Genomic DNA, 27,489 nt, shown 5'->3' with positions numbered 1-27,489 from the left:
GCGGAGATGAAATTCCGCCTTCAGTGGCGACTTCCGTATGTGGGCAGACATTCTATGGCACTGGGCCGACCCAAAGCCGACGTAACAGAGACATTTGATGAGCTGGGACAAAAGAGTATTAAATTTAAAGATATCCGCCCATGCGGCCGACGCTTTTCAGACGTTATAAATTCAGGGCCGATGTGTAGTCCTCAGGCCGACGTCGGCCAGATGTATGTGTGCTATCTGGGTATGAACGAGCTAACTCTCGTCTGCTGAGTTTTAAAAATGCCGGTTATTTTGTTACTTTCTGTTGACGTCACATTCCGCCTTGAGTATATCCAATCAGCACCAAGTAAACCCCAAGCCCCAGCCAGGAGTTTTTCGGGGCCGTTCTGAATACCTACTCCGAGGCAGGGACTTGTTTAGCCCCTGTAAAAGTTCCGGAACTCTGTCCTTCGGGGGTGGTTCCTGCGGTGGAGACACGCACCAATGGCCCCGGCCCCGTAAAATTACCCCGAAGTTCCTGCAGTGGAAACGGGCCTTAAAGTGCAACACACACCGCTGCCGTACGCCGCGCGTCAAAACGCCCGCCTCCATTATATTCTATGAACCAACCCACACTGGCGCCGGCCGACGTGCCGCGCCGCTCTGCTTCAGCTCACTGCTCATGGCGGCGCTGCGAGAAAAGCCTTTTATGTACGTCCTGGCCGCTGTAGTATCAACTCCGGTTGTTTCAAATTTTTAATAAGACGACTTTGATAAGAAACTCACCCGTGAAATCCAAATTGTTGTTGCCTCAAAGTTTTTCCTCTTCTTCTTCCGTTACTAGCAGTTGGCAACCGTTGGCAACTAGTGTAGGTACAGCCACCTAGCGGGCTGGGGTGGGAAATACACGTCGACGGTGCCGCTGCGCGCCGCTGCCAGTGTGTGTTGGGGGGCGGCACTTGACGGCCACAGCGCCGCGCCGGCGGCGGTGTGTGTTGCACTTGAGTCTTGGTGGTCAAAGGTCAAGGCCACTGTGACCTTGTCTGTCTCATTCTTGTGAACATAATATCTCAAGTACGCCTTGAGTGAATTTCTTTAAATTTGGCACAAAGGTTGACTTGGACTTGAGGATAAACTGATTGGATTTTGGTGATCAAGCATCTAAAATTAAGGTTGCTGTGACCATGGGTGCAGATCCCGGGGGGGACGGGGGGGGACATGTCCCCCCCAACTTCTGAAAAACACAAATTGTCCCCCCCAATTCTAAATAACCTAAATGATTGAAATTGAACAAATGTATACAGTAGTCCCATATACTAGGAAAAAAAGGGAAGATGATGAGGAGAATTGGGAATCTGTGAGAGGCGAGAGATGAGAACGTGAGTGGACATAACATGCCTGAGACCCTAAAACAAGAAGTAGCATTAACTAACAGCGAAGCAGTGAAAAGGAGGGGGATGGCTGGCTCCATGTACTATTGGCTGTTTAAAAGAAATAAACAGTAAAGGTAAGCATATGATTCTCTGTGTAGTGCTTTTTGAATGACTTGGTGATGGTGATGAGCGTCTATGAAATCATGAAATATGCTGGCAATCTCAAGTGTTCTGTGGGCATGATTTGCACGCGTGCAATTAAAAAAAAAAAAAAAAAATCACAACTGATTGCGTCCCCCCCAAACCTGTCATCAGATCTGCACCCATAGCTGTGACGTTGCATCCATCTCATTCCAGTGTGTGTGATATCTCAAGAACAACTTGAGGGAATTTCTTCAAATTTGGCACAAATGTTCACTTGGACTCAACAATGAACTGATTGGATTTCAGTTGTTCAAAGGTCTCATTCTGGGGACACAATATCTCAAGAACACCTTAAGAGAATTGACACAAATATCCACTTGGACTGAAGAATAAGCTGATTAGAATTTAGTGGTCGAAAGATCAAGGTCAGTGTGACCTCACAAAATTTGGCCAGAACTCAAGAATTCATTTATTAATTATGACAAAACTTTACACAATTGTCTAATAGGATAAAATAATGTAGTGATGACATTTTATAGCCAAAGGGTCAAAGGTCAACTTCACTGTGACATCATAATGTTCTGCATGAAACACTTTCCTGTCATTACTTAACGTCATATCTCATTAACAGAAGACTAAAAGGAGGTCTAGTCTCCCTCCACAATGTAGATCAAGAGGCTACTGCCTGAGAAATTTGCATTCGCTAAATAAATAACAGAAGGGGAAATATTATGACATACTTAATGACACTAATAGTACTCTTATCTTGGGTGTCCACCTTGAAACTGTGCTGGTTATATAGATATTCTGTGCTGTCAGGGGTAAGATGTGTGTGAAGCATTCATGGTTTTACAGACATGGATGTAAACTGAAACTGCAACCTGACTGGTACGTGGAGGCATACAACCACGGGATGGTAATTGTAGTTAATCTATAGACAGAGCTGTTAGCTAGCTGTTTCTCTCCTCTTCCAGTCCTCCCTGTCCTAACTCCAGCTTTGCACTGAACACAAAGACACTTTTGGGAAGACAGCAAACAAGTGTATTTCCCAAAATGTAAGGTTCTTCTTTAAAAAGGGCACCAAGGTTCTGCTGTGAATTTGTCAGTCTTCAACTTTTAGCTTATTGAATTACGGTTTGTCTTATTTTATTAACTGGAGCTGGTTAGATTAAATTGGAGTTGTTGACAGGGCTGCTGGCAGTAATTGTCATAAATGGGTCATGCAGAAGTGGGAGCAAAAGCTGCTTATTATTCATGAAGCCATTCACCGCTTATTAATCACAGTCCATGCTTGTATGGACAAGCACTGGCTGTAAGGGAAAAAAAATCTGCATTTATCTTGGACATGTGTATTTGGGTTTTATACAATGGACACCAAAATGATGTTGTCACATAGGATCATTTCTAAGCAACCACTCTGTAATGATGCAATACTCTTTAGTATGTTTGACTTCTATTTAAAAAATGTAAATATTGCTAACAAAGCAGTAAGGCTTTGAGAGCAGTCGAGAAAATGGTCATAAAATTATCATGAACCAGTGTTTCATGCATTCCTACTGAAATAGGATTAGTCCTGAAAATATGTATTTTACAATGTGCAGCAAACACAAAGCTCACAATGTGTGTAGTAATGATTGGGGATTTATAAACTGAAAGAGGTCTCCAGCATGAGATTAGGAAAGGGATCATTTTTGTTTTGTTGTCGTGGTGAGTTTCCTTTTATAATGTGCCTTTTACCATGACCTGATTAGGACATTGTTAAAGGAAGTGGAACACATGGAAATGATCTGGATCATTGATGGAAAAGATGGAAGTGGTTAATATATTCCTATTACACATAGAGGTATTGTGTAGTGCAACCTGATACCATCAGAGCTCAACAGGCAGGCAGACTACTTTAGGGTCACTAGACTTTATTTGCATCACTTCCTTTGTAGCCACAAAAGAATAAAAACAAATAGATTTACTTTCATAGTGTTTTCTACGAACAGCACAGAAACTTCTGTCTAAAAATATTCTATAAATGCTGTGCTTTTTATACATATTTATCTGTTAACTTAAGTAAACTATGACATCAAGACAGCATGATATTGAATGGGTAAGACATGGAACAGTTATGGCAACAAAAGCCCTTTTTCCACCGCAGGAACTTTTCTCATTTACCCGGGATTTTGAAAAACCATGGCGCGTTTCCACTGAAATTACCTGGGGAAAAAACTTTCCCTCAACCCCAGACTTTCCCTGAAAAAAGTACCTAGTAGGAGGGTAGGACTTTTCAGATTACCCGGAATTCATGAGGGGCGGGGCTGTGTGCTGAAGAACGCGGATTGGTGGAACACACACTTGCAGCGTTCTGCACTTCCTGGCACGTGCAGCCACTGCAAACTTTATTTCAAGCTTCACTTCCTTTGTGTTTTGATTAAGGATGGGTACTGAAACCCGGTACTAAATTAGATATTAGATTAGAAATTATCAAAGACCGTAGTATTGATAAGCGCTAATATTTTCTTTTGTGCCAGCATTGAACTCCTCCACATACACATGCATACACACTCACACACACACACACACACACACACACACACACACACACACACACACACACACACACTATGGTGTCCACAGACTCTATTGTTGATCATTTGTGTTTAATTGTTTCTGGTTAATTCTATTGAAGTTACACCGAGGACAGTGATTGTTCTTAAGCGTGACAGTACATTTACTTAAGTATGGTCTTATAGTAGTACAATGTGTCAACATTGTGGTAGAACAGTCTTCAATATACCTCAAACTTATGTGCTGATGACCTTGAGAGACATACAAAATGACTTGTCTGTATGTATTTCTTTTTAAACTCTTCAACTCTCTCCACGAGTACACTTCACACTCTTACATTACGTGAACATACCTCTAATTTATAAGGTCTAAAATTACTAATAGTGCCTTGAGGCGAGCCTCCTCAAGACAAGTTCTAGACAAATTAAGTTTGAGATGTAAACTTTTGCCATCTGTCTGCGAGAAAGGAAGAACAGAGTGTAATTATTTCATCACATCACTGCCTCCTACGAACAGATAAATGCTCTTAACACCTTTCTTAAGGCTCTCCTATCACTCATTGCACACAGGGCAATAACACTAACTGCGTTAGAAAAGATCAGAGATCTCTTAGTGAATGAGTCTTCCCCAGCTATAGGCTTACAGTAGCACTGATAGCAGTCCTCAGTCTAATAGGCAATGGTGGCTGTTATTAGGGGATGTCCGTGATGTGATTAGCATTAACAGGGCCGGGCTGAAACAATCACATTAACAGCTGCTGGGAAGCCGAGCTGTCAGACACTTCACTAATAATTACATGTTAAGTGCAGGAAGGCAACCGCGGTGCTCACATTAGGAGTAAACCTCAGTAGCAGCAGAGAGGTGAGACCTCAACTAAATGCTTTCAAGTAGCACAAACTGCAGAAGAGCCAAGGCCAGCTCCTAATGTGAGGAACTGAAAATCAAAACTGTTGACAGATAGTTGGTGGTTAATTTTAGAACGTAAAAATGAATACCTGGAAAACAAGGGCGACACTAATTATTAAAAAAAAAAAAAAAAAAGTACAAATATTGTTTTTCCTGAGAGGCTTTTTGTTTTTGTTTGACCACTTGTAAGATGGGGAGTTAGGGGGGTCCTCCACCACAAAATTTTTAGTGGCAAACATGTAATTTCTACCATTCTGGTGATTTTTATGCATCAATTTGGGCCTTTTCTACATTACTGTATGTGTAAATGACTGTAATTTTGTCAAAAGTCCTCTACTTTTTATGGGGGAACATGTTTCCCCACCCCCGAAATGTACGCCTATGGCACCAATAAAAATCTCAGGGTGGAACACCAGAACCAAAGGCCAAAATTACATTTAAGGAACTAAGGCTAGAACTATATCAATATGGAGAGTTAAGGAATCGTATACTGATTTAGTTTTTATTATTTTATACGAGTGTACCAGTTACTTCTATGTGGGGGACATGCTCTTCATTACCCATATCTTGGGGGCTCTGGGGAATCTGAAGTCTATTGTTGCCATGGAGTCAGTCAGTTAGCTGTGAGACACAAATTGAGCCCCTTTTTTAAGCTGAAATTTGTTGACATTTTGATGAACTGTTGCCATTATAAGTATGCAGAATACGCTATCAGCAGCTCTTGTCTGCAGTGTACACATGGATGTACAGACAACTATCACTGGATTACTCTGATAATGAAGAAAGTTTTCGCCAGCAATATCTGGGCTTGTAGAAGTGCCTTTTTCTCTATGATTTCTTTTTTATTTATTGATGTTCACAATGGACATAGGAGACAGTGGTATCTTTGGAAAGTGTAAGTCACACTAAATATGAACATTGTGTGTTGTATTGAGCCAAACGACAGGCCAGACACTAATACCTAACTTCCTGTTATGTTTAGAACACCTGCATGAAGCTGTCCCTTTAACCTCACACTGTATTTTTACCTCACATCCCCCGCTCCATGTCGCCCCCTGAAGGTCAGCTAGATGCACCATATTCATGGGTGCTGCTATTTTGGGTTGCACTAAGATATGAAACATGACCTGACTAGTGCAGCACTTGGATTGACTACATCCTTATATCAAGGATGTAGTCAATCCAAAAAAAAGCAGACGCATTTCTTTCAAAGCTCACATCTGAAGGCATCATTGGACTGTGTTTTGAGCTTGCTCCCTGAGCAGGGCTTGCAAACACAGTTTTAAGTCTTTATAATGAGTGTGACAAGTGCAGCGTTATTCTATCTTATCTTTATTATAAAGATATCAAGACACTAGCCAAAACTAAGACAGTAAATCCCAGGTTGTAAATGTGTTATTTTGCTTATTGCAGTCATATGACTAGTGTGAGTATTAGGGTCCCATTTTAAAGAATCCATCCATCCATCCATCCATCCATCCATCCATCTTATTATCCAGGGCAGCAGGCTAAGCAAAGTACTCCAGACATCCCTCTCCCCAGCAACGCTTTCTGGCTCCACCCAGGCCCAGGCCAGGTGAGATATACAGTCTCATGCAAAAGTTTGGGCACCCCTGGTCAAAAGTTAGTTTACTGTGTATACTTAAGCAAGTAATAGATTACCTGATTTCCCAAAGGCAAAAAGTTGAAGATGAAACATTTTTTCAAGTTGCATGGTCTGCATGGTCACTACTTAGTAGCACCCCCCTTGACAGGTATCACAGCTTCTTAATATTTTTTGTAGCCAGCTAAGAGTTTTTCAGTTCTTGTTTTGGGTATTTTAACCCATTCTTCCTGCAAAAGGCTTCTAGTTCTGTGAGATTCTTGGGCTGTCTTGCATGCACTGCTCTTTTGAAGTCTATTCACAGATTTTTAATGATGTTTAGGTCGGGGGACTGTGAGGGAAATGGCAAAACCTTCAGCTTGCTCCTCTTGAGGTAATCCTTTGTGGATTCCTAGATGTGTTTAGGATCATTGTCCTGATGTAGAAATCATCCTCTCTTCATCTTCAGCTTTTGTACAGATGCTGTGATGTTTGCTTCCAGAATTTAACCTCTACTTTATCCAGATCTAACTTCATCAGTCCACAGGACTAGATGTTCCTTTGCAGTCTTCTGAAGCTGAATTTTGTGGTTAGGACAAAGGAAAGGTTTTCTTCTGATGACTCTTCCATGAAAGTCATATTTGTACAGGTGTCACTGCACAGTAACTGGGATTTTGATTTTGCCTTTCTAGCAATCCTACAAACAGCTCTCTCTTCCAGACCTAAGCTTGACCTCCACAGTTCCTGTTAACTGCCATTTCTTAATTACATTACGAACTGAGAATACAGCTACCTGAAAACACTTTGCTATCTTCTTATAGTCTTCTCCTGCTTTGTGGGCATCAGTTATTTTAGTTCTTAGAGTTCTAGGCAGCTGTTTAGAGGAGTCCATGGCAGCTGATTGTTGGGACAAGGTTTCAGGAGTCAGAGTATTGTGTAGGCTGACCAAACGTCCTCTTTTGCCTGGACATGTCCACTTTTCACGTCCCGTCCGGGGCGTCCGGGGGTTTTTTATAAACTGATGATAATGTCCGGTTTTCCGTGTGTTTGTGTGTGTGTGTGTGTTAGAGTGCAACACGGGCAGCATATTTCTGTCCGAACCCGAACCAAGCCCGACATTATTAATGACCAAAGCACTGAGTTTGTGTCACACAGTGGTTACAGGCTATTTAACAGGCCGGGCGTGCGCCGTGGGTGCTCAGCTGCGGAGAGGGAGACCTCCGTGTTTGAGACGGGAGCGGGAAGCGCGAGGTCCGACGCTTCTAGCGAGAGAAGAGGGAGAAATAAAACAAAATAAGATAAAATAGGAAAAACCTGTCTCCCTCTTTTATTTTATTTTCAGCGTTTAATCAAGGCGGAGGTGGGCGGCTGGAGGTCCGAGACTTCCAGAGAGGGGAGAGGTAGAAACAAACAGCCAATGTGTGTCTGTGTGTGTTATGTTCAGGTGTTGTCACGTAAATAACAGTGCCCAAGCAATAAACAGGACAGACAATAGGATTTTATTTATTTTTACACTACATTTTCACTGAAAGCTGACTGAATCCGACCCGAGCCCGAATACAATTTATAGCTACATTTTTGACCAAACCCGGACCGACCCGTCGGGCTCAGATCGGGTAGCCACACTCTAGTGTGTGTATGTGTCCCCTATTGGGGCCTATCTGAATTTCTGTCTTTGAGAGATATTATTTTGTAATATAACTGAATTTTCTATCCATACATATAAATTTTAAATATATTAAAATTATAAGGCATCTTTGAGTAAACTGCGAGTATCATTTAAGTAGGCTATGTCGTGGCCGGCCGAGTGTCCTCTTTTTTGGAAATCAAAATATGGTCACCCTAGTATTGTGTGAACTGTGAACAAGCCATAGGCCTAACAAGCTAATTGAGAGATTAAATGTCTTGAGGTGCCCAAACTTTTGCATGGTGCTCCTTTCCTTTTGTTCACTCCAAAATTATGCAAAACAAAAATAATACAGTAATCTTGCTTGAAATGTTGAAAAGCATGTCTCATCTTTAACTTCCTGATCAGAATGCCTGCCTGAACCTGGCCAACACAACAGATTAGCTCTACTCCGAGCTTCCTCCTGGCGTCTGAACTTTTCACCTATCTCTTAGGTTGAGGCTAGCCATCCTACGGAGGAAATTCATTTCAGCCATTTGTATCATGCAATGTTGTTCTTTCAGTCACAAGACCCTGAAATACTTGAACTCCTTTGCTTGGGGCAGAAACTCTCTCTACCCAGAGGGGTAACCTACCGTTGGTTGGATGGATGGATGGATGGATTTACTCTTATGAATGCTACAAACTCAGTATTACAAGACAGGGATTGCTATATTTGGAGAACACAATGCTACATGTTATGAGTAGATTGGGTAGATCAGATCACATATGCATGTTTTCGCATTTGCAGACTGTCCATGGTACATATTGTACAGTTTCCCTTGCAGAAGACCGGTGCTTTGACTAAAGCATCACTTCTCTATGACCATTAATAACACATGACTTGTTTAAAATAAATCAAAGACATAAAGTGAAATACAATACTCACTGTTATATATATTTCATTTTTTATGTCTACATTCAATTTTTTTTCAATAGAAAACATTTGTCAAATTAACTCCTTGGTCCTTGGAATTGACAAGATACCTGCAAGTGTTTGCTCCATGAAATCAATTTTATGCCTCTTCTATAAAGGCCACATAAATCTCTATTAAATCCTCCTGCATTCTTAGCAGCTTACTGACAAAGAATCTATCAGGGAGCGCTGAGAGTGGTCTGCCTACGTAGGCTCAATGGTGAGCTGCCATCCTTCTGATCTCTTACTAGGTTGGTATTTACTTTCTTGGTCAAAATTCTACTTATACATGATTGTGTGGTTCCAATGTTCATTAAATGGTTTGTTTGATGTATTAGTAACACTTACCACAGCGACTGCCTCTGAGGCCAGGAGCTCCTCAGCTGACATCACAGTGTAGTATGCAATGTTGGTCAGCACGTAGCACAAAGTCACAATCCCCATGGAGATACAGATAGCTAATGGCACAGTCCTGATAATACCAAAAGCAGTACACTGTCATTCACTTGTGTGTCACTCACTGTCATTTCACCCCTTTTATGACCTCTGCTTTTCTCCTTCTGTGCATTATTCATAGACATCTGGGGCCTGTTGCACCAACTGGTCTTTATTACGCCTGGTCGTAACTCCTAAGATGGTCTTTGTTAAGACCAGTCTTAAGGAGTGGACTTACGCCGGTTGCACCAACAGGGCTTACGCCTGGTCTTAGCTACGCTGGTTTTAGCTGTGCGCGTCCATGTGAATGCCCCCGGAATGCCCCTCGCGACGTTAAATGATGCGCCGCTGAATCACCCCGTGTGCTTGATAGATGACAATTGACAGTTGACAGTCCCTCTCATCTGTGTTGACAGTTTATTTACAGTTTAAGATTTGAAGAAAACATGAAGGATCAACAAAAAACTTTACCGACACTGAAATTAGAAAATTAATCAAGCTGTACAGCGAGCACAGAGACGTATCACAAATCAGAACAAACAGTCGGTATGGGCAGAGATAACGGGGCACATCAATACGTGTTCAGACTCTGGCTGCCTTCATACAGAGGCTGACATGAGGAAGAAGTGGAAAGATCTCCTCAGCATGGCAAAAAATACATCTCCTCCAAAAAAAATCATCCAACTGGCAGGGGTCCTCCCCGAAAACCTCAATTTACAGTGACATCATTGTTGACGTATTTGGGGAGGATTCCCCTGCCTGGTGGGATGGCTGGTGGTAGTGCTGCGTTGCAGCCCAACACAAACTGTAAATCCGGTGACAGCTCTCTCAATAAGTTCAAACAGATCTCTCCTACCGAATTGAAACGTCTCAATCAGCTCCTCGTCATTATATAGGCTATGTCCAATTGCTTCTGTCCCTAATTACTCTCTCCCGTCTAAATGCCCGCTCGTATACAGACGGTGGATGAGACGTGCCATAATAAAGTTGCGCTCTCTGCACTCTAGAGCGCATGAGCGCAGCTTGATAATGACCTTACGCCTGCTCTTGACTAGGTGTAAGATTTACGCCCGGTCTTAGTGAGAAGAAGTCTTAAGCCCTGTTGGTGCAACCGGCGTAACTATTAGGTCGGACTTAGAACGCCAAGTTACGACCGACTTAGCTTAAGACCAGGCTTAAGACCAGTTGGTGCAACCGGCCCCTGCTGTGTATAAAACACTATCCCTTTAAGAGATTGTGGTCATTTCAGGTAATTCTGTGAGATCATGTTGGAAAGAAGATTTATCAGACTTCAATACCTGTTAATAGATACTTTCATTGTTGGTTTGGGTCTAAACATGAGATATATTGACTGTTGAAAATCATATTCACTCTCTTTTAGCTCTGGTTTGGTCTCCAACAACTCTAGTATTTAGTTGCTAAATGCTATGCTATGTTCAACAGCTAGTGCCTAACTGTGTCTGTGCTATGCAGGTAGTGTACAGTGGGTTTTGAAGCAGACAGACAGCAGACAGCTGTTACTGGTGGAAACCAAGCTAATGAGAGCCATGAGAGGGAACCAGTTTAGTACAGTTGCAGATCGTAAAACCAAAACAGAGCAACACTAATCCGCTCTGTGTAGCTAAAGGGGTGTGCAGAGTCTTAGATTACTTTATTGGTTCATCACGGTGAGTGACTCCTTTTACATATTAGTGGTCATGCTGCCTTTTGTTAACATAGAAATACTGATAGCTGTCCATTTCCCAGTAATATGGCTTAATTTACCTATGTGCAACTACTGAAAAAAATATTTTCCTTTCGGTTTTAAACTGAGCAAATACGGAAGAACTATACAGATATGATTACACTTACCGCTCAGGGTTATCTACCTCCTCTGTCACAAAGTTCAAATAGAACCTGCAAGAGCAAACAGTTATTGTATAACCCTCAGTGATTAATAAATGGTTAACTGAAGCATAGACGTAAAAATAGCTATGGAACAAACTGAGACTACTTGAGATTATATTGGATGACTGGTCCTGTAAGGATGAATGTATGTTTGAGTTCCTGTGTACGTGTGTGTGAAGACCATACCTACCACCCAGCATATGCATACATCCCTGAGTAGAAGGCCAGTGGCATACCAGACAGCTTCACATTGCTCAGCTCAAAGGCATTCTCAAAGTTTGTGGTCTCTCCTACAAACACACACACACACACAAAGACATACATTTCTTCTTGTTGACATTTTGAAGCACTGTAATTGCTCCTAAATGAAGAGGGATTGTTGCAGCAATGGAGTGATCTGTGCAAATAGCTCTTCCACAAGACCTGGGGTGATCATAGCAATAACAATAACAATAACAATAATAATAATCGTAAAAGTAGTTTAACAATAAAACAGATAAATGGAGCAGTACTCCGCCTTATTAGTTTGGAAAAATACACTCCTCTGCACAACACAGGTACATCAGACTCATTAAATCACTCTCAATGTAATCAGTGTTCTGTTTTATACAGGAATGAACATTTATAAGCAAAAACTGCTCATACAAACACATAAAACAATCTAATAGGACAATAACGTTGTACTGAATTGCTGAGAGCCATGAATTGTTTGTAATGATCACTGTGTGAAGACATGCAGAGGTGAATATAGATATCTCAATGATCAGATTAATCAGGTATCTAGGTAGTAGGGGTGAGGGAAAAAATTGATACAGCACAATATTGCGATATTTTGTGTGGCAATATTTTATCAATACACAGATGCAAAGTATCGATCTTTTATTATATACATTATTAATTTTTGCAAGTACACATTTAAATGCAACTTCTGGTACTCGAATAATAACATCAATTGCTTTTTTGGTCCACTAGATGGTGCTGCTGTTTTTCTTTTTCCTGGTGAGGTCAGCAGAGGTCTCAGTCAGTGGCATTTGGCAGTAAGTTCATCAAAACAAAGATGGAGGCACCAGAGAAAGACACCAGAAATGTGCCGTCCCGCATTTCAAATAAACATGTTTAGTCAAATAAACATGTTTACAGCCTGGTGAAAATAACAGTTTCGTTTTCCGTAGCTAATTTCCTCGTTCATGACACGGAAGGGGCTGGACTTCCAAATTCTATATTTATGGGGGCGCCTAAATGTGTTTTAAAATGTAGGAGCAAACTTTCAAAGATACATAATTGGTGGAGGATCTAGGGGTTCCTCCCCCAGATGTATCATAGCACTGAGACAGCACTAGTTAAAATTAAAAATGATCTTCTGATTGCTTCAGACAAAGGACTCGTCTTTGTAGTTGTTTTTTTCTTAGTGTGGCATGTGACACAACTGACCATCAAATTCTGCCACAGAGACTGGAACACTTAATTGGCCTAAAAGGTTCTGCACTAAGCTGGTTTAAATCTTATTTATCTGACTTTTTTTAGTTCGTTCATGTTCATGATGAATCATCTCTACGTACTAAAGTTTGTTTTGGAGTTCCACAAGGTTCTGTGCTCAGACCAGTTCTGTTCACTTTATACATGCTTCCCTTAGGTAACATCATTAGAAATCACACTGTAAATTTCTATTGCTATGCAGATGATACACAATTGTATTTACTGATAAAGCCAGAAGCAATAGATCAATTAACTAAACTTAAAAAATGCCTTAAAGACATAAAAACCTGGATGAGCTCCAATTTCCTGATGTTAAATTCAGACAAAACTGAAGTTATTGTTCTTGGCCCCAAACAATTCAGAGACTCTTTATCTGATGATATAGTTTCTCCAGATGGCATTGCTCTGGCCTCTAGCTCTACCGTAAGAAACCTCGGAGTAATATTTGACCAAGATTTGTCTTTTAACTCCCATTTAAAACAAATTGACCAAGATTTGTCTTTTAACTCCCATTTAAAACAAACCTCACATTTTTTTCACCTGCGTAATATTACAAAAATTAGTGGTCCACGCTTTTGTTACCTCTAGGCTGGATTACTGTAATTCCCTATTATCAGTTAGCGCTAATAAGTCTTTAAAAACTCTCCAGCTAATTCAGAATGCAGCGGCACGTGTGCTGACAGGAACTAAGAAACAAGATTTGCAAGCTGTTTTAGCTTCTCTGCACTGGCTCCCTGTAAAATCCAGAATTGAATTTAAAATCCTACTCCTAACTTACAAAGCTCTAAATGGTCAGGCTCCGTCATATCTTAGAGAGCTCATAGTGCCATATTATCCCACCAGAACACTGCACTCTGAGAATGCAGGGTTACTCTCAGCCTTCAGCTCTCAGGCTCCTCTCCTGTGCAATCATCTTCCTGTTGCGGTCCGGGAGGCAGACACCGTCTCCACATTTAAGACTAGACTTAAGACTTTCCTTTTTGATAAAGCTTATAGTTAGGGCTCGCTCAGACTTGTCTTGGACCAGCCCTAGTAAGGCTGATATAGGCCTAGTCTGCCGGGGGACCTCCTATAATACACCGCCTATAATACACCAAGCACTTTCTCTCCTTCTCTCTCTCTCTCCTTTGCTAACACTAATGTCCTGTTACTGCATCTTGCTTACTCGGCTGTACTGCATGTCACTAACTCAGCTTCTTCTCCAGAGCCTTTGTGCTCCACTGTCTCTCAGGTTAACTTGTATTGCAGCGGTGCCTGGATCGTGTGACGTGTGTGGTTGTGCTGCTGCCGTGGTCCTGCCAAATGCCTCCTGCTGCTGCTGTTATCATGAGTCATACTTCTACTGTTATTATACACATATTATTATTGTCACATATGTATACTATCAGATATTAATACTTTCAACATATTGTACCACAGTAGACAGAATTATTATTATTATAATATTATTACTTAAATTATTGTTGCTGTAAGCTACTGTCATTACCGTCTGTCCTGCATCTCTCTCTGTCTCCGTCTCCCCTTCTGTCTCATTGTGTCATACGGATTACTGTTAATTTATCATGTTGATCGGTTCTGTACGACATCTATTGCACGTCTGTCCGTCCTGGAAGAGGGATCCCTCCTCAGTTGCTCTTCCAGAGGTGTCTACCATTTTTTTCCCCCATTATTTTTTTATTTATTTTTTTTCCCTTATCCGTTGTGAGGGTCCAAAGAACAGAGGGATGTCATATGATGTAAAGCCCTCTGAGACAAATTGTTATTTGTGATATTGGGCTTTATACATAAAATTGATTGATTGATTGATTGATTGATTGATTGATTGATTGATTGACTGATTGATTGTTTATTTTGGTGGTGCATATTCTCAAACAAATGTTATATCAATCAAATGATCAAAAATTATGTGACATACAATGGATATTGGGCCTTTCAGGCCCTTGTGAGTCTAGGACAGTTGCCTTTTCTGCCCAGTAGGTAATCCAGCCTTAGATTAAACAATAATATACAACACACCCATAATTACAGAAACTAGCATTATTTCTAGTCAGTGTTATACATGTTGTTTTACTGAGTTGTTTTTCCTTTTTTTTTTTTTATAAAAAAGAAAAAAAAAAGCTGGCTGTTTCCGTTGTAAAATGAAACAGGAGTCTGCAGTTGGTGGAGCGCAGCAGGTATCAGGAGAACAATTTACAAACCTCCCAAAACTCCCTGCCTGGTCATCTGGTTCTACATTAGAGGATGAATGGCTGTAATCATTAGGATCTGGTAGTGTTACTGGCTTTAGCTGATCTGCAGTTTCAAGAACTGTGAATGATAATTAAGAAAGGTATTTTTGAGTAATATTATATATGATGTGTAATTACAATTCCAGTTAACTTTATAGCTGAGATGAACATTCACCAATATGCATATGTAGTAAAGACTGTCTCTATGTGCTGGGGTGCACCAGCTGTAAGGACACTATGAAATGCCTGAGTTGTGACTTGCTGTGAGCAGCTGCGTATCACAGCCTGCGAGGCTTCAAGGTTATATTTACAGTGCGTGTTGTTGTGTGAAACAAAGGAGCCATGTTAATTGTTGCAGCTGAGTGCTCTGTGTGAAGTCTGAGAATGTTCCTGAACAGCAGTAATAAAAATGAAAAACCAAATGTCCTACAATCTTGTGGGGGTATTTTGGGCTCTAGTATAGTTTAGTATTAATAAAGGCTATTATGATGATAATGGTGTTGATGATGATGATGAGGACAGTGTGGTGGTGGGTATGAAGATGTCTTACCTTTAAAGAGCTGGTACATTCCAGGCACTATGATGAGGCTGATGGCCAGCAGCTTGCTGAAGGTGAGGAAGATTTGAATCCTAGCTGTCCACGTCACGCTCATACTATTCAGATACATAACAGAAGCTACAGGAACAGAAAGAGAGGGAGGAATTAGGTTGCTGTTGACATGATTTATGTCCTGTGACAACATTCAATGCCAACGCAGCAAGTAGTGTGTCCCTCACAGAGCAAATCAGAGTTAGGATGTGGAGATCACGATGGTGAATGGACATGAGGCATACTTTCATGTATAGACCATAGTGTGTGCCCCATCACAATTCAACAGTTTATGCTTACATGGTTTTCACCAAACCTGGGTGTTTAGTAACGACCTGTTGCTGTGTTTACAGCTGATTTTTAGGCACAAAAAGCAGTTGTTATTTAGCAAGACACTGATGCTTTTCCTTGTGAGACTGTGCCCTCAAATAAGACAAAACATGATCTCTTCCCAACCATAACCAAGTGGTTTTTGTGCCTACACCTAACCACACATTTAAGGAAAACTAAGGAAAAATTCAACATTAACTTCATCTATCCAAATTTGGGGTAAGGCATGACATAAAACAACATGTTTTTCATAGTGCTCACTCTGTCTCTGGTGGCTGCTTCAAAATCTGCTATTTTCAGCATGGGCAGTTTTTATTGGTTGCTGTCACCAACTACAAACCAGAGAGAGCCTGCGTTTGTGTTACTATGCATTTAAGTCTTACTTCTCACTTGGACAGAGGTGTCCAGGAGACTACAGTTGGACTGTTGGACAAATATTTTGAGGATTGGCTAAGTACATGGCCGTTTTTGGTTTTGTTTGTTTTAAAGATATTTTTTGGGGCATTTTGCCTTTAATGGATAGGACAGCCAAGTGTGAAAGGGGAGAGAGAGAGAGAGGGGATGACATGCAGCAAAGGGCCACAGGCTGGACTCAAACCCAGGCTGCTGCGGCAACAGCCTTGTACATGGGGCGCCTGCTCTATCCACTAAGCCACCAACGAAGAACCGAAGAATCCATGAAAAACCCTCTTTTTTTAAAAAAAAAAAAAAAAAAAAAGGAGGGGGGCTCTTTGGAACCCTTATGCTGTGTGCATATGCACATACTATGCAATACATACCCAAAACGTGTATATGGTTTAATATACTTTTGTGTAAATAAACAGGAGTATGTATCTGTTCGGACACACTTAGCTTAATTACCATGTCACTTATTGAGAGCCCCTTTGCTGGTTGGCAATGTGTAACTATGGTAACTTGGGTCAACCTCAGTTCTACCAGGAGTTTAAAAATAATTTCAAAACTATATTGTGAAAGTAAAATCTTAAGTGCAACACACACTGCTGCTGCCGTGGCGCTGTGGCCGTCAAGTGCCGCCCCCATCACACATTGGCAGCGGCGCGCAGCGGCACCGTCGTCACTAAAGTGTATTTCCCACCCCAGCCCACTAGGTGGCTGTACCTACACTAGTTGCCAACGGTTGCCAACTGCTAGTAATGGAAGAAGAAGAGGAAAAACTTTGAGGCAACAACAACTTGGATTTCACGGGTGAGTTTCTTATCAAAATCATCTTATTAAAAATTTGAAGCAACCGGAGTTGATACTACGGCGGCCGAGACGTACATAAAAGGCTTTTCTCGCAGCGGTGTGGAATTGGTCATAGAATATAACGTTTGACGTGTTTTGACGCACAGTGTATGGCGGCAGTGTGTGTTGCACTTTACACTTTTTACATACTGACACTTCAACTGAAGCATTATTGATGTTAAAGAGCTGTTGGTCACTGTCTGTTATGAACACTTTCCTCTACAACATTGCATTTATGTTGCCATATTGTCCATTGTTTACTGTAATATTTCACCAGAAACAGTTTGCAGTTCACATACTACTGATTTCATATGAAAGTTGTAGACATACTAAAAACTCACATACTGTTTTGACCTACTAAATAGCATGTTAGTACCGAATTTTGGACACAGCCTTAGTTTTACAAAGAACCCTTAAAGAACCCTGTCTCCAAAAAGTTTTTTTTTGTTTGTTTGTTTGTTTGGAAGCATATGGTTCAGGGTAAAACCTCAGCCCCTCAGAAAGATGCATTTTGGAGCCTTTATTTTTAAAAGCGTATGCTACTTGGGTACAGGTTTGAGGTACATTAATTTCAGTGTTTCATTTACTATGTGTACTGTTTACATACCACAATCAATTTACAGATCATCAGCACACAGAAAATATGGTACGGTATAAACTAACAATACCTCAAACTGATTCCAACTGCATGCAACAGTAAAATGTTAAAGCGTCACTAACAATTAACCAATAATAAAAAGTATACCGATAAAATAACATATACTTGATTGAGTGTGACTGTATGTGTGTGATAGTTGTTGAAAGTGTAAATGCGTTTTCTTGTGATCTTGTGTATATATAATTTGTAGTAGATTTCAATGAGATTTCCTGAATTAGTAAAGCTTAACTCTATAACACTTCTGGGGGTCACTTTTTCCATACTAAGTACTTTTTTCTTAAGCATTTTGCTTATGATTATTGTGTCCTTTCAAGATATGATAAGATTAATCTTTATTTATCCCAAGGTAAATCCCAAGCTGACTGTTGCTGGCTGCCACTCAGAATTGTACTTAAGTACAATTTTGAATGTGGAGCTTTTACTAGTGATGGATGGAGTGTTGTTAATATTGTGGTACTGTTATTATTAATAAGGTTAAGGTTCTAAATACTTCTTTTGCTCTCTAGCCCCTTTTACACTGCCAGATTTTCCACAAATGTTGGGCTGTTTTGCCAGCAAGCTGCGAGACACACAGACACACATTTTCCGCCTCATAGGGTAGTCATATTGGCGGGACCTTTTAGTTTAAAAAGACGGAGGCCTGCCAGATGACAGGAACGGTGAAGAACGGGCCAACTCACGAGAGAACTCTCGAAGGACTGACCAGCCACGGCTTCCCTTCCACGTCACTGTTTACGTCACACGCTGAGCTACATGTTTTGTTACTTGCTCACGCCCCCACTTGCCCCGAAAAAGGCACATTCTGTATAAACAAAAGTAGGTAGGTGTCATTTTGCCGCACTCCCCGATTTTGTTTTTATACTGCCAATGCTGAAAAAAGACTGATTGGGCTTTCCTGCAAATTTGCACAATTCTTGTTTAAAAAGGGCTTCTCATTGTCTGTCTCTAACTGTACAGTTTAATTCCTGCTATCTGGAGTGCACATTTCCTGTCATTTACAAACCAGGTTACAACAGGTCAAAAAGATAATATCATATATTACATATTGTCACACTGATGTATTAATGTAACAGTGGTAAGGGTATACGTACTTATGCTGATGGCAGTGGCCAGTTTGACAGCTACAGGGGGGATGTCACAGGGCATGAACAGAGGCTCCAGGATATACTGACCAAAGGCCAGAGAGATGACTGCCATCGCTGCAGGCCTGGAGGACACACACACACACACACACACACACACACACACACACACACACACACACACACACACACACACACACACAAAGAGTGGTTGACATACAAACATACTAATACTAGCATACTACAAGTTAAGTGCAAACATATAGGATCATCAGTCAACACTGTAGCTCTACAGAGCTTTTTAGCATCAGCATATTATATTGGTTTTACAGTCCCCAACTCTGGTAAGAGAGCTCTGGTAAACTCACTGTACAGTAACTGCACTGCAGCAAACAGCAGACAGACACAGTTAGAGACTAGCTGGTGAACAAAGTGGAGCATTTAGCAGCTGAAGAGACAGATACCTTAGGAATTGGTGAAGACCAAAAACAGAGCTAAAAGAGACTTACAGTCATCAGGTGGACACAAACGTGACTCAAAATGAATGATCATTCAATCATTATCGGGAACCACTTATCCTGTTATGGGAGGGCTGGAGCCTATCCCAGCGGACATTAGGTGAAAGGCGGGGTACACCCCAAAGAGGCTGCCAGACTGTCGCAGGGCTGACACATAGAGAAGACAACCAACAGCTGTCTGCTAACATGTCACCTATATGTTGTTGCTGTGTGTCCCTCAGCTTGATTTGCAGTTCTGTTGCCCCCCTGTGGCCAAAATTGATGGTTGTAGCATAATTAAGATAATGCAGAAAAAATATTTCATCTGGTTTCTGTGCTGTTGATGATGAATTTTACATTTTTAAATCAGTCTAACAAAAATTCCTGACTTAAATCTGCTTTTTTAATGGTGATATAGTAAATATAGAAAATACTATATAATAATAATAATTTTTGAAAATATATAATAAGGGGCGGCATGGTGGTGTGGTGGTTAGCACTGTCGCCTCACAGCAAGAGGTCGATCCCAGGTGTGGGAGCCCCTCTGTGCGGAGTTTGCATGTTCTCCCCGTGTCAGCGTGGGTTCTCTCCGGGCACTCCGGCTTCCTCCCACAGTCCAAAGACATGCAGATTGGGGACTTGGTTGATTGATAACTCTAAATTGTCCGTAGGTGAATGGTTGTCTGTCTCTATGTGTCAGCCCTGTGATAGTCTGGCGACCTGTCCAGGGTGTACCCTGCCTCTCGCCCAATGTCAGCTGGGATAGGCTCCAGCCCCCCCGCGACCCTCAAGAGGATGAAGCGGTTAGAAGATGAATGAATGAATGAATAATATATAATATAGAATGATCAAAAATGGAATACAGTTAACAGTATTTGATATGTGACTACTTGTTATTACACGACCAAAGTCCCCTTTTTAGGTCAAGTGATGACAACTCCGCAATCTCCATAACTGAGCAATCTTCACTGATTAACATTGTGACGTGTGGTCAGAGGCTCGAGAGGTGGACAGAGACCTAGCTAGTAAGTGGATCGGATGTTTTTGTTTGAATGTTTGTTTTGATTTGTTTTGTTTACATCAAAGTATTATTTTTACTATTTTCAAGGTCATGAATGAACTTTAATGCTCAGTTTTTCCAATTAAATTCTGTAGAGAAGGCAGAATAATCCATACTTAACTACTATCTAGTAATATGTGATAAACAATAATGTTAGGAGAATATATCTAGTTACAGAAATAGAGTCTGCTCATCCCCTTCTTGTACACAACGTTGGTGTTGGCCTTCCAGTTCAGTCTGTTGTCAACGTGGATGCCGATGTACTTGTCATCCTCGACCATGTTGATGTCCTCTCCCCGTATGAACCGGGGTTGAGAAGTCATCCTCTTTCTTCTGAAGTCAATCACCATCTCCCTGGTCTTGGCCACGTTCAGCAACAGCTGATTTCTTCCAGCCCACTCCACAAAATCATCCACCAGTGCTCTGTACTCCTCCTCCTGTCCATCACTTATACACCCAACCACTGCAGAGTCGTCAGAGAACTTGCAGGTGGCATGACCCAGAGTCATACTGAAAGTCTGTGGTGTGCAAGGTGAAAAGGAGAGACAGAACAGTCCCCTGTGGAGCTCCTGTGCTACTAACCACCATGTCAGACAGGACACTGCCCAGTCGGACAAACTGTGGTCTGTCTGTCAGGTAGTCAGTAATCCAGGAAATTGTGGATGTGCTGACCCTCATTGCCTGCAGCTTCTCCCTCAGTAGCAGTGGCTGGATGGTGTTGAATGCACTGGAGAAATCAAAAAATGTGATTCTCACAGTGCTGCAGGGTCCATCCAGGTGCGAGTAAGCTAGCTGCAGCAGGTAGATGATGTCATCGTCCACTCCCAGGTGAGGCTGGTAGGCGAACTGCAGAGGGTCAAGCGACGATTTCACCTGCGGTCTCAGGTGGGCCAAGACCAGTCTCTCCAGCACCTTCATCTTGTGAGATGTGAGGGCAACTAGTCGATAGTCATTGAGGCCAGATGATGTTGAGTTGGGGACTGGAACAAGGCAGGACATCTTCCACAGCACTGGTACTCTCTCCTGGCTCAGGCTCAGGCTCAGGTTGAAGAGATGTTGCAGAACAGCAGACAGCTGGCAGAACCCTTGGGCTGATGCCATCAGGGCCTGCAGCCTTGCGTTGGGGAAGTCTCTCCAGCTGTCTCCTAACCTGGCCTGTAGTCACAGTCATGTGGGGGAGGGTGCATGATGTTTCCTTGGTTGTGTGGGAGGGGGAAGGGTGCTGCAAAGGTGGTGTGTCTGTGTCCAGAAAGCTCACCGGGGGGTTGAGGGGTTGAGTGGGGGAGTGACTGAAGCATTGGGAGTAGAGAGGGTGTGTGGAGGTCTGGGTGTGTGACAGCCAATGGCAGCCTTACAGCCAGTCTATATACAGTCAGATTAACCTAAGGCACTCTTTAGCATCTTTATGAATCAAACCAGGCTTTCAAATTACTCCAATGCAAACTCATCTGCAGCTATTCTCGATGCTGAGAATAGCTGACATAGTATAAAAAGTGACGAAGTGCATGGGTTAACAAAACTGAAATTTCAGCCAGGAGAGCGCAGTTCATGTCCCGATGAAACTAAAAGTCAGCGTTGCTCTAATGTAACGTTATTTAATTATGTGCACAACTCTTGTGTGAAACCAATAGTCACCATTATTTTAACGTAATGTTACATAACTTACGTATGGTAGTCGGTTGTGCGCACAAACAAATGTACTTATTTTAACCCAAAAAATTATATATTTTTTAAATCCAACCAAGTAGTTGCCTAAACCTAACCGTGACCGTTTCACAAATTAACCATGTTACAACACGTTTCATTTGTGCATCACATAGAGACACTAAAGGGTGCCCTGTGCAAAGCTATGAGAGGCCAAGGGGCATGACAAAGCGTCGATATTTAATGACTTGGGTATACATACAGGTTGCACCCCTGTAACCCCACTCTGAGCCCACTTGGCCATTTCAGCTCTAATATACTTATGTGTAAGTTCTGTTGTAGCATGTATTATGTAGTTATTCAGCGTGTGTGTGTGTGTGTGTGTGCGCGTGCTATGAGCCTGGCTTCCATAAGAATCAAGTGAGGTTGGCTGGTCCCACAGGCTCATCTTATAGCTCATCAGTGTTTCCCTCTTCCTTTCCCACAACAGCCACTGAGCTGTTGAAGCTGGGGAAATCTCTCTTTGTCTCCCTCATTCTTGTTTTCATTCTCTAGCTCTGTCTCTGTTCATTTCCCATGGTTTCCATTGAGTCCGACTTGCCCGAGGCCAGCATAAAATTGGGCAGCTCAGGATAGCCACTAGACTGTTTATACTACTCACCCTGGCTGTGTACATACACAGCTTTACACAGAACACTTTCTCACCTTACTGGTCTAAACTAAACTCAGTATCTCACCTCACGAGGTCACAGCCAGAGAGAGCTTTTAGTGTGGTGGGCTCAGTCACCCTACACAGTCTAAAAAAATCTTCTGAAACACAGATCATATGCTGGGAGAACAAATATTCATCCATCATTAATTGCATTATGTGCAAATTGGATTGGACTGAAACTCTTTCTCCCTGTAGAGTTAAAGGCGGCTCTGAAAAGGGGTGTAGCTTGTTCCATCATAAGGAATGGCAGCTGTAGTCAACTTAGATTCACAGCACTTACAGTGGGTCTCAGCGGAGACCATCTCTGCATCATCATCATCCTCTCTGTTGTCACATCACCAGTAAATAACTACATGCACTATTTACAGCAGTATTTAGGAGCTATGACAAGGCAAGGGTGTGACACAGAAGTAGTGTATTTAGCTTTGGTGTAGAGATCCTGTGTGTTTGGAACATATTATGAATTGGGCCCTGATCACACATACAGTGTTTTAGCAGCTGGAGGTGGCTTTTTGTAACTGTTTTATAGATTTAGCATGCATCTGTTGGTTAGTCACTGTTTTAAATGAGAATGAAACTTTTTGCTTGCTGTTTTTGCATTGCTACCTGCCTCGTGTTTCTGCGCTCTAGGTGCCTGGTGTTTTTGTCAGAGTGCTCTGAACTGAATTGATTGATTGAACTCCTCGAGCTGAAAAAGTGCCACAGGTCAGCTCCACTTTTTTCCCATTGTCCAATCAGATGATTTGAGAGGCGGGCCTTCTGTGGTGGTCACAACATGTTTGCAGTTGGTAAACAATGGAGGAGAAACTGGTGGTAGTGGTTAGTGGATACCCAGAGCTTTACAACGACTTTACAACCCACAGTTACCACAATCTCAATAGAAAACAGCAGCCGTGGAAGCATAAGTGCACTTGAAATGGCCATTATGAAGGTGAAGCTCCTGGACCAACTGGTGGTAATCCCCATGATCCACCCTCACTTTTAGGGTCTCATGTACCCACACAGATCTCCATTCCTTCTTTGTTTGATTGATTACATTGGAAGGTTAGGGTAAGGAGGTGATGGGAGGTTTGCCTGGCAACAATAAAAAGGTGCAGCAAGCCTTTTTTCATAAGTGGCTTTCAATTAAAAAAAGGCAGTACAGTGCGCCTCGTGCAACTGGACCCATAGTTAATACAAACATATTAATGAATACAGTTTTAAGGTTAGGTTCCGTGAACCTGATGTAAAGAGGCAGACATTACCTTATAGCGATAAGATCAGCCCATAGCCTTACGAAAGCCATCTGAGGTCCAAAGGCTTCCAGTATATATGTGTAATGTCCACCAGACTTCTTAATACAAGTGCCAAGTTCAGCGTAGGACAGGGCTCCTGCAGGGACAGAAGTGACAGATTAGCTCTGGCTCTGAAACAAGAAGGCAGGCAAAGAACAGTCCCAAGGCTTTTAAACTGTCTCAGCTACATCTATAGAAATGTACAGTCCCTCCCTGGGCCCCATGATCACCCAGATATATGACTGTGGGAGCCTTTCAGGATCTCAACCCATAAGTTAAGGAAAACAGTTTCAGGTGGACATATTTTAATTACAAGTATAGGGAATACGAATTAAGGGAAGCAGGAAAGGGGTTAAGGAAGGGATCCTGTGCTTGGACCTTTCATTACTGTACAAAAACTGAAGGATTTAAGGATACAGCAACAATATATGCTCTAAAAACACAGATGTGCACAGTATTACTTCAGCACTGCCTCCTGCAGCTCCAATATTTGATCCCTCCTTCCTCGAAAGGTAGGTACATCTATATAGTACAACCTATACAACCAATACAGTACAAAGATGAGATATTAAATGTTCAAACTGATAAACTTTATTGTTTTTTGTAAAATATACACTCATTCTGAATTTGATGTCTGCAACATGTTCCCAAAATGCTGGGAACAACAACAAAAAACAGAAAACACCTGTTTGGAACATTTCACAGGTAAACAGGTTAACTGGTAACAGATGTTAGTATCATTATTGGGTATGAAAAGGGCATCCTTGAAAGGCTCAACTGTTCACAAACAAGGATGGTCACTTTGTAAAAAAAAACATGCACAGGCAATAGTCCAACAGTTTTAAGAACATTTCTTAATGCACAAATGCAAGGAATTTATGGACTTCACCATCTGCAATCCATAATATCATCAAAAGATCTGGAAAATCTGGAGAAATAACAGGCAAGGCTGATAACCAGCATTAAATGCCTGCGACCTTTGATCCTTATGGTGGCTTTGCATTAGAAAACCGACATGATTGTATAAAGGAGAAAGAAGTCCAGACTCTACCATACAAAGTAAAAGTTAAAGCCACATATCAACAACATCCAGAAACACTGCTGGTTTCTCTGGGCCTGAGCTCATCTGAAATGGACTGAAACAAATTGGAAAAGTATGCGTGGTCAGAGTCCACATTTCAGATGGTAATCTTGGACGTTGTGTCCTCCAGGCTAAAGAGGAAAAGGACCATCTAGATTGTAACCAGCTCAAAGTTCAAAAGACACCATCTGTGGTGGTATAGAGGTGTGTCAGTGCCCATGGCATCATAGGTTACTTGCACATCTGTGGAGGCACCACGAATGCTGAAAGGTACATACAGGTTTTGGGGCAGCATATGCTGCCATCCAGCTGACGTCTTTTTCAGGGATGTCCCTGCTTGTTCCAGCAAGACAATGAGGCACATTCTGCACGTGTTCCAACAGTGCAGTTCATAGTGAAAGAGTGCAGGTACTAGACTGACCTGCCTGCAGTCCAGACCTGCCTCCCACTGAACATGTGTGGCACATTATAAAGCACAAAATACAACAACAGAGAACCCTGGACTGTTGAGCAACTAAAGCCATATATCAAACAAGAATGGGAAATAATTTCACCTATAAAACTTCAACAGTTCCCAAACACGTACTGAGTGTTGATAAAAGAAAAGGTGATGTCACACAGTAATAAACATGCTGCTGTCCCAACATGTTGCAGGTATTAAACTCAGAATCAGTGTTCATTTACAAAAAACAAGTTTGTTAGTTTGAACATTAAATATCCTCTCTTTGTACTGTATTCAACTGAATAGAGGTCGAAAAGGACTTGCAAATCATTGTATTCTATTTTTAGTTTTACACACTGTCCCAACTCTTTGGGAATCGGGGTTGTTCATTCCCAACTATGTTGTACTGACAAACCCTATCGATGTCTGCCTCATGTTCAGGGAATTTTCTGATTGAACAAAAGTGCTACATTTATGTACCACAGTGGAGTCACAGGCAGGGGGGTTGGAGTGGATGGAGGATGTAGAAGGACTCGGTTCACATCCAGACTTCGGTCTTTGGTTAGGTTTAGGCAACAAAAGCACTTTGGTTAAGGTTACAGAACAACTGTGTTTTCTGTGAAATGTTAAATACATTGTGTCTGACTTTTTCTGTATTAAACCAGTCTATGATCTTCCCCTAACCTTAACCAGGTGCTGTGGGTGCCTAAACACACATAACACGTAAAGCCTGTTTAGACCTGGTATTAACGTGGGGTGATCTGATCACAAGTGGACAGCAGAAACACATCGCCGTCCACACCTGTGTCCATCATGCGTCTCTAGCTGATCACTTGTGTTCAGATTTTGTCTCTGTGTCAGTTATTTCAACCACACTTTTGCTTGCTGCTCTGTGGCATGTTCACTAGACCTGTTAGTGGTTGTGTAGGTGCAGCCGGAGATATCGATGTTCGACAAGAGTCCTTTCATAGGGCAATATAAGGGATTGATTACTCCTTGTCAGGGAGGCATTAAGACACATAAAAACACATTAGTGTTTGTTTACACTGGAAAAGACATGTGGTTAGATGCGTCCGAGACCACCTCCGCAAGTGATTTGAGTGATCAGATCACATTTAGTGCTGTCCACTTGTGATCGGATCACCCAAAACATATGTTAATACCAGGTCTATGCAGGGCCATAGAAACAGACAACCATTCATGATCACATTCACACTTACTGTCAATTAATAGTTACCAGTTAACCTAACCTGCATGTGTTTGGACTGTGGGACTGTGGCAAACTGGAGAACCCATAAAAATCCCACACTGACAAGAGGAGAAGATGCAAACTCCACAAAGAAAGGCTCCAGCAGTTTGGAACCCTCTTGCTGTGATGTGACAGTGCTAACTACTGCACCACTGTGCTGCCCCTGCACCACCCTGACACCCGCAAATAAGTTGTGTATAAATATAATTTGTAAGAGACAATACGTTCACATACACAGTTAAGTCAAACTACGGTTACAGCTCGACTAGGCCTTTTAATTGGACTACTGTCCTTGTCCCACTATCCTTTTTTCATTTTAGTGCGCATGCGCCACGGTGTATGCAGCCTGTTCCAGTCGCTCCTGCTTACTTTAACTTTGTTTTCAACTTTTTTCCTCTCTTCTTTATCTTACTTGTTCTGTTTTTACTTTAGTTATTTATTAAGCTACGTCCTCTCTAATCATGCTTGTGTGGAGAGTTTTTGTTGTTTC

General features: G+C 41.7%; 1 protein-coding gene across 1 annotated transcript in view; it reads right to left on the bottom strand.

Moving 5' to 3' along the window:
• The window catches only part of slc7a11 (solute carrier family 7 member 11), a 46,833-nt gene that overhangs the window by 11,084 nt on the left and 8,260 nt on the right, over positions 1-27,489 (bottom strand). Inside the window, exons 2-7 of the mRNA XM_050042987.1 lie at positions 24,198-24,324; positions 19,050-19,165; positions 15,687-15,812; positions 11,623-11,722; positions 11,397-11,441; positions 9,459-9,582 (exon numbers count right to left, since the gene is read on the bottom strand). Of these exons, the coding sequence (XP_049898944.1) occupies positions 9,459-9,582; positions 11,397-11,441; positions 11,623-11,722; positions 15,687-15,812; positions 19,050-19,165; positions 24,198-24,324 (638 nt within the window). The remainder of the gene's footprint in view (positions 1-9,458; positions 9,583-11,396; positions 11,442-11,622; positions 11,723-15,686; positions 15,813-19,049; positions 19,166-24,197; positions 24,325-27,489) is intronic.

This window comes from Epinephelus moara, chromosome 4, assembly GCF_006386435.1.
Source record: "Epinephelus moara isolate mb chromosome 4, YSFRI_EMoa_1.0, whole genome shotgun sequence".
Taxonomy (NCBI): Eukaryota; Metazoa; Chordata; class Actinopteri; order Perciformes; family Serranidae; genus Epinephelus; species Epinephelus moara.
This window is presented reverse-complemented; position numbering and strand designations above follow the sequence as displayed.